This window comes from Pseudozyma hubeiensis (genome assembly GCF_000403515.1).
Source record: "Pseudozyma hubeiensis SY62 DNA, scaffold: PHS22, whole genome shotgun sequence".
Classification (NCBI taxonomy): domain Eukaryota; kingdom Fungi; phylum Basidiomycota; class Ustilaginomycetes; order Ustilaginales; family Ustilaginaceae; genus Pseudozyma; species Pseudozyma hubeiensis.
In genome coordinates, this window is record NW_012133804.1 from 272,173 (window position 1) to 280,363 (window position 8,191).

Here is an 8,191-nt window from a genome sequence, read left to right on the forward strand (position 1 = left end):
CTGACTCGCCACTACGCTGTCCACCAACGCTTGCCGTGTTTGCTCCGCAAGAAGCATCCTGTTCCATCGGCCAACAGGTTTTGCCGATGACGTACGGCTCGACTACTTGATTGTGTGGTCTCATTCAGCCGCTCTCTTCACAGTGCGGAATGGCGGAATCAGCTCAACGAACATTGCCGCCCTCCTGTGAATCGAACCACAACCTCGTCATCTGTCAGTCACGTTGAGGTGCCCCCGACCGTGCAAGGCTGTTCGAGTGCTTCATCTGCACTGGTGTCCAATCCATGTATCTTGCCGCCTTATCGATGTTGACGGCCTCGCCTAGCTTGTACACACGCGATGTCTCCGATCGGCCACTTTGCGCCAGCACTGAGCTCGGGTACGATCGACGTTGCCGCAAGGTTATCAGCCGAGCGCCTGTGCGACAGCCGAACTCGGCCGCGTAGTACAGATGGAGCGTTGGAGCCCGATTGCGACTAGATAATCGGTGCATGTAGAGCCAGTCTTTCATCATCCTCGGATGAAGACCTGACGGTGCTATCTGCGCCGGTGCGCGGAAGCCTTTACGCTATCAGAGCTACGATTGAACGCTGAGCTACACTGTGCGGAGTTTCAAAGAAAAACGGAGACCCTTAGGCGGAAGCGCCCACATTCAAATCCCGCCTGATCTCGTCTAGAATCTTGGCTCTGGTCGACGTCAGCACCGCCTTTTCGACAGGGTATCCAAAGCGAGATAATGTCAATTGCATTACAGTATGAACTTGGAGATATCAAGGCTGACGTTGAGCGTACAGTGTGATCGGTTGATGATCTGTGCAGCCTTTCCGGACCTGATCTGCAAGCCGCAGCAAGCAGCAAGCAGAAAGGCCACGTGGATTGCCAGCGATAGATCCGTCTTTTGTGGGCTTGTGTTTTCAGGGAGTAAGTCGCCTGGCTGTTTCGAGCTTCTGTATCAGCACCGTAGTCGACCAAGTCGAACGGCAGCGGTGTGGAGTCGAGGGCAAGATGGGACGATCGCCACACAATGTGTCGTCGGAGAGGGTTGTTACTAGTCTCGGTAGCCGAGTGAGGGATGCCGCGCTACAAATAAACGAACTCGACATTGTCTCAGTATCGCTCGGAAAGGAGAAAAGGGGTGAGAAACCCTTTCGCTCTGTCGATCGTCGGTGCGCTCGACAGTCCCCCTAGGCCATTGGAATGCGCGCGGTGCTCTTCGCAGCTCTCTTCCTAGGAAGCATCCTTCTCCATCAGTTTGGGTCAGCTAAGATTTGCGACAGCCAAATAGGTTCCCGCAATGTTGTTCTCGCGGGTCGACCAGGCGAGCCTGGTGCGAACGACTTTTTCGGAGAAAGGTCCAGCTTCCGTATCAAGCCTCGACGTCGGCTTTTCCGCTGGAAATGACAATTCAGTTGTGTGGTGTGCAGCATGCACGCACGCCAGCCAGCTGGTAGCAGAGACAGCTGAAACCTTCCTTGCCGTGTTGTGCGGCGCGATGCAGCCACACAGTAGTAGTAAGACACATGCTCGTCGGTGAGCCGTGTTGCCCGGTCGGGTTGTCTCGTCTCACGGTGAAAGGGTTTCAGGGCAGACCGTCATCCGCGCATTGCAAGTTCCCATGCCCTGGTTCAGCGGGACGACTATGCAGCATCTCAGACACGGCCAAACTCGCGCACACTCGCTGAGGGTGAATGAGAGACAGAAGATCGGAGGCAGCAGCACGGCAGTCTTCTACTTCGATCTAAAAAGGGGAACAAATTTTGACCCACATGAAACACGGAACCAAATTTACCGCGGAAGGAGAGGCAAAAAGGAAAGAATGGAAACTGAGAAACGGCTCTGTCAACGACGGCTGGTCCACAAATTAGCGACGCCGAACGCAGATCGAAATTCGAGGCCAGCCGAGGCACCTCCTGGCGACGGCCAAGTTGCGCTTCTTGCGGCGTGCTTTTGCTTCTAACTTGAGCAGCCCTGTTCGCTTGTCGCTCTCTGCTCGCCGCAGATTGTGTACGAACCGATTACTGTAGCTTGGCTCGCGTCCACTTTGCTGTGCTCCTCGCTTCTCTGTTTCTCCTCTTTGTGCATTGAGTGCTTGTGTCTCAGACTTCATCTGGACCTGACCAAGCCTCAAGCTTCATGTGCAGCGACGCCAGCTCGCTACTATCCACGCCCGTTCGATTGTCAAGTCGGCTCGGCGTTTTGCCGTAGCGAGCGGCAGCAGTACGCAGCCTCGCCTCACTCTTACATGGCCATGCACGTCTGTCTAGCTTTTCGGATGAATGAAACGGAACGACTCGCCTGCTCAAAGGTTTCACCCTCTTCCCCTTTGCACTGCCGAGCGATCCCACGTCCCGGGCCTTCAAAGACGGTAGCGGCGATGATGATCATCGTCTCCGTCGGGCCAAGCCAAAAGAATGTTCGTGCGCCTCTCGAAGCTGCCTCCTGCCTCGGCCCGCGTTCTTGTCTCGGTGCGGAGGCTAGCCACGGTGGTGTTTCTCCTGGCTCGTCTCTGCATGTGCTCTACCTTCTGTGGCCTCGCCCTGTTCGCCGGCCTTTGATGGCGTAGGGCAACTTGGCTGTGAATCTCGAACGCCCCGCTCGCCAGAGGCGTCCCCTGTTCTGTTCGCCGACGCTAGATACGTGCCTGCCTTGCTCCCTGAGTTTCAAACCCAGAGCTTAGGCACAAGTTTTGCCTCCCCCTCCCATACCACATCGCCCAAGCTCGTCGCCGGTCTTGTCACGGCCATCCTGTCGGTGGCACTCGCTAGCTCGCTCGGCTTGCCACCTCCTCGTCCCGTCGCTTCGCATCTCTACCACCACCACCATCACCAGCCTGCGCTCAACCCATTCCGCATTCGCACCTTCTGTTCATCGATATCCAGCGCTGGCTTACTTTGGACGATATCGTCCAGGCGACCCACAATCACAGCATCGATCCGTTCCGTTCCACAGCATATATCGCATTCCTCGTCTTGCTCGCCCGGCCCTAACGTACCTACAGCCGGCAATACCACAGGACTGCGAAAGCCTAGATAGCCTTCGACCGACGGTTACGCAGATCGCACAGCCTCACCCCGCCTTTAGGGCCAGTGACAAGCCGACAGCTCAACTACGTGAGCTTGACACTACTGCGCAACAGTGTTCTCAGCCGTCTAGAATTGTACGCAATCGCACCACGTCTCTGCTCGTCATAGCAACACCATTTTGGATCTACGCAGTTGATGGTGTCCAGCACCAGCAACTGACGACGCAGAGGCGACCAGCACTTGGCTGTCCCGTAGCTTTGCGCCGTTGAGCATTAGCGATCTTCGCTCTGATCTCTGTCTTCCTCTCGAGTTTCGCCACCGTCACAACCATGGACACATCAGCCGATGACCCGCAGCGCTTCCGTATCCGCCGATCGCCGTCGATCGGCTCGTCCGCTTCGACTGTGACCTCGGCAGTAAGGTCGGGGAAGCGGAAGCTCTCCACTGCTGCTTTCAGCTCTTCGCCCAGCATGGGCCCACATCCTCCTTCATCCCCCATCACGTCGGACCATCCGACCGATAGCATGCATAACGTCTCGCAAGTCGCCAGCACTTCCCGCACCACCATCGACACCATCGACACCGGACTTCCTGCTGCTGCATCGGACAACAACGTCCACCCGAACGCTTCAAGTCATGCTCAATTCACAGACTGGAAGGATCAGCGCCGCTGCCACTCGATCCTAGCCGACTTTGAATACTCTACATCACCGGTCGAAGACCGACGCGATCCACGCAGCTCCAACGCTCGCATCGTCATGCCCGTCTCTTCCAGTCAATCCCACGTCGCCTCGGCTGGTGCAGCCCATGACTTGCATCCGAATGAGACAGTCTCTCAGCATGCGCCCTTGCAGCATTCTCCAAGAGCTTCCACGGAGCCCGAAGCGCAAGCATCTCCCCTCACCATCGGCCCCGTGTCGCGAGCTCAGCAAATCGAACAGGCGACCGGACCTCGCTCAGCACAGCTTCAGAGCTCGCTCTCCCAATCCAGCCTGTCCATGCCGCCGAGTCCGGATCGTGGCATCTCAGCATCTCCTTCCTTTTCTGCCTTCGGATATGGTGCACAGTCTGCTTCCATCTCGCAGCATCGCCCATCTTCTGCACAGAGCTCCGGTCTGAGCAACCATGACGCAAGCGTTCGCACGTCGCAGAATGTTTGTGCCGGCCTTTGTGCAGATTCGAGCCAAGACGACGCTCTCCACGCTCAGGATGCGGCCATCGGCAGCACAGCCGATGCTGCGGTGGATCCCTCGCGGCCATGGTCGAGGACGTCCTCGCTGCAAGCCAGCGAGCAGTCTGCGCTAGCTGTATCGACACAGGAGGCTCTTCCGTCCAGGTCGGGCGCTTCGCAAGCTGCCTTTCTGCTTCAGCCGGTGCCTGCTGCCAAGCGCAGACGTATCGAGGACGCTTCCGCATCCAGCGGTGTGTCCAGACACTGCGACCTTGAGACGATCGATGAGGATCGAAGAAGCAGCGATGCTGGTCCTCGCTTCCCTTCACGGCAAGGTACAGTCTCCGTCGGCAATGGCAAACCTATCAAGGGCTTCAGTGCTATCCACGCGCTGCAAAGCTCATCGTCTCAGTCCGCGGGTCAGAACGCTTCGTCGCACCCTTCCACTCGCGCAATCCGAGCGTTGACGTCAAAGCGCCAGACGAATGCTGCTGTGTCCGGAGCGAGCTCTAGAGCGGGCGCAGCACCGAGTGATGGGTCTGCTGGCGTTCAACGCAGCTCTCACTTTGACAATGTACCTGCCCTCCCGTCCATGGCTCCTCCGCGCAAGCACCATGCGACCTTCTCGCGCAGGATGCCACGCCTTGTTCGTGCTCAGAGCGTCCCAAATTTGCGTGCCAAGGCGACGCTCGACATCCATGCCCCATCGCATCATCGTCTCGCAATCCCGAGCCACTGGGCCAGTTACGTATCGTCGCACGCCCGACAAGGTCGTGAAGGTGCCATCATCTCCGCCAGGAGCAGCAACACGAGGTCCAAAGGGTTTCCTTTCAACGTCGCTCACCATTCCGCTGGCACCGGCAGCTCGCGCTCGCGTTCAACATTCACACCTACCCTGCATCCACCCATTACGCGCCACACGTTGCGCGAGCTTGACCTCTTCGAGATTCTCAAGAACCCACAGCTTCGCCACGATGTCGTCTTCGACCCCAACGTCCAGTTCCGTCCCAATTTTGACGGAGAGCGCGGTCGACGCAAGCGCGAGGCGGGAGAACGGTACTGGACTGCGGTGGTACGTGAGATCGAGACGGGATGCACCTGCACCGCCTTCTCTCACGGTCAGCTCCTGTCGTGCACTTGCAAGGCGAAGAAGAGCCTGCGTCAGATGAATGGTGCCGGTACGCAAGAGGCTGCCAAACCCTTGCAGCAGTCGCGCATTCCTTCGCGCATCCCTTTGTTGGTGCAGGAGCTCCGCACCATTTGTCTGTCCATCCTGCCATCCAACTATCCGGTAGATGCGGCGGCGGCCGACACCGAGGACGCAGCGGCAGAGCAACCCAAGACGGCAGAAGGCAGTGCATCAGACGGGGTTGCCCCGTCATTGCCGCAAAAGTCGACCGTCTCGATAGGCTCTTCGACACCGTGGACAACCACGCACCACCAACTCATTGCGCAGACGCTGGACCCTCACCTGATCTCTCAAGAGCTGCAACACTGCGTGCTTGACGTGCCCTCCTTGGTCACCTTCATGGGTTCCATCCTCAAGCTGCATTGCGCACCGATGCGCGACGAGGCCATCGAAAAGATGGTGGAGGTGGTATGCGTCGACCGCAACATTGGCAAGGGCCTTCGACTCTGCTTCGAGATCCTTGAGCTCATGAAGCTTGATATTGCCAACCACCAGCTGCGATCCGCTCGTCCTTTCCTGGTAGAAACGGCGGTCGACTTTGAGACGCGTTGGTTCAAGGAACAGATCGAGCAGGGCAAGATGTCGCTGGACAAGACGACCGCCTGGATTCAGCAAGCACTGGCCTCGTCCTCTTCCGCAGACGCCGACGCTTCGCGCAACGACGTGGTCAAGGCGTTCAACCAAGGCATGGTTCAACTCATCTTTGATGTGCCTGGATCGCTTCCGTTGGTGTCGCCAGTAGCGACGCCGGTTGGTTCGCCTTCGTCGTCGTCTTTGAACCACACGTTTGCTTCCCACTATCCCGAGACCCTCCAATTTGATGCATACAGGATGATGACGTTTCACAACGACGTGTCGGATCTCACCATCGTCTACATGCTACTGTTGCTCTTCCGACAGCTTTGCGGTACGCCGCTCGACGATGGCGGAGCGCTTCCTCCGTCGGTCAGCAGCATCATGCAGGACCAGCTCAAGGGCATCAAGAGCGAGATCTGGTGTTTGGTGAATGATGCCAATCTGTGCCTTTCCAGCACGAGCGTCCTCCCTCCAACGCCAACAGGGACCAGCGGTCCGACTCCGAGTGCTTCTGAGAAACTCTTCCTTGGTAGCGCCGGCAGTTTCGCCAAGCTGGATCAGCCGCGATGGCGTCGCGCGATGCAAAACGTGCTGCTCCAAGTGGCCGCGCGTGCAGGTTCGGTGCAGGCGGCTGCTCGAGCCGGGCTATCCGACCCTAGCACAGTCAAGGCTGCAGCGCCTTCGGCGTCGACTCAGAAGCTGCTCAACGCATGGATGGATACAAATTTGCGCAGCGGTTCGGCGCTGCACAAGATCTGCCAAACGCGTCTGCGCGACGTTGTTCAGGGCATGCTGGGAGACAAGGTTGGCAACGGATTGCAGCCTACAAAAAGTTCGGTGCCTTGCGCTTCGGCTGTGGCCGCGAGCAGCTCGAACGGTGAGTCTGATCGACTCAAGCAGAAGCGCGCCGTCCCGTCCGAGCTGCGAGAGGGCAAGGACGCCGATCTGACGCCCACAAAGAGGCTTCGAAGCGATGCCTCTTCCATGACACCGTCGTCGTCGTCGTCCGACGCCGCTTCGACTGCAAGCGCGGTGTCGCCATGGGTTGCAACCATGACGCGGGCCGGTCTGGACCCGTTTGCTGCCGAGATCCGTCTGCTCTCGGATCGCATCGCCAAAGTGGCGATCTTCCATCTGCGCGTGTTTCGCAACCTGTACGAAGGGATCGAGTCGGGCCGCCACAAGTCTGTAGGCGGCACCCAACGACCCTGAACGTTGTGCTCTTTTTCTCTCTGTAGATGCTTCACTTTCTTATACCTTTACTGCACAAGTGGCGCTGGTCTCCCTCTGCAATAGCAGCTATTTCGGCTTATCGTCTTTGTGCCTTGCATCTGTGCGAGCCATGCTGACCTGCTTACAAGTTTGAGCGTGCATACAGTAAGAGTTGCTATCGTCGTAGGAAAGAAGTGGCTTCTTTTTGAAAGTCACGCAGCGCTGCGGATCCTGAAATGAGATTTTGAACAGTGACTTCTCCGCCAAAAAAAGTGGACTTTCGGTAACGAGGCTTCATGCAGGTCAGCTGCACTTCGCTGATCAAGAGCACGCGCCCACTTTTCATCCACTTTTCTCTTTCTTCTTTCAACCTTGAATCGGTCGCGCTCACCAGGAGCTGAGAAATATTTAAAACTTATACTGCATTCTTTTTTTTATAAAAAAAAAGGTTCTTGAATGGAAGAAAAATGCTTCTTTCTGTCTGGTCGTGGGCCGGGCACTGTGTCTCTCAACGCCAGTGGCTGCGGGCTTTTTGTTGCTACAACAAACAGTTGTTTGTCGGAGACAAGCGCATTCGTCCTGAAACAATCCGCACTCTGACAAAGAGGTGAAGGCACGTCTTTCTGCCGTGGATTCGGTAGCTGTGGCATGCAATGTCGTCTGACTGGTGCAGGAAACCGGATCAGTGCGAATCAGTTGGTCGAGAGTGAGGCCGGCAAAGACGATGAAGTCTTGGTGTGGATGCATTGAATGCACGTTGACTGACTGGCACAGACCTGGCACAGCGGCGCGCGTCCGGCGAATGACCTCGAGCCAGCGACCCTCACTCTTAGCCTACGTTGTCGTGTTTTTGGCCACCCTGACTGAGCGAAGGCACCAGGCGGAATTTCGCGTCCAATTTTCGACGCAACGCAACTCAAACACACAGACTTGGGGCTCGTGGCGGCTTGGAGTAGGTCAGATAGTAGGCTCTACAGCGCTCTCTCTCTCTCTCTCTCTCTCTCTCTCTCTCTCTCTCTC

The 8,191-nt window shown here is 57.2% G+C and overlaps 2 protein-coding genes across 2 annotated transcripts; one reads left to right on the forward strand and one right to left on the reverse strand.

Moving 5' to 3' along the window:
• Positions 1-214: 214 nt before the first annotated feature.
• On the reverse strand, positions 215-3,495 carry PHSY_002248 (hypothetical protein; the record flags this gene model as incomplete). The annotated part of the gene is made up of 4 exons (XM_012332872.1): positions 215-476; positions 753-835; positions 2,859-2,992; positions 3,264-3,495. The coding sequence occupies 4 exons, from the start codon at positions 3,493-3,495 to the stop codon at positions 215-217; spliced, it is 711 nt and encodes a 236-aa protein (XP_012188262.1).
• A 52-nt stretch (positions 3,496-3,547) lies between these two features.
• On the forward strand, positions 3,548-7,171 carry PHSY_002249 (hypothetical protein; the record flags this gene model as incomplete). Its single annotated transcript, XM_012332873.1, has 1 exon — positions 3,548-7,171. The coding sequence occupies one exon, from the start codon at positions 3,548-3,550 to the stop codon at positions 7,169-7,171; it is 3,624 nt and encodes a 1,207-aa protein (XP_012188263.1).
• Between the last annotated feature and the right edge of the window lie 1,020 nt (positions 7,172-8,191).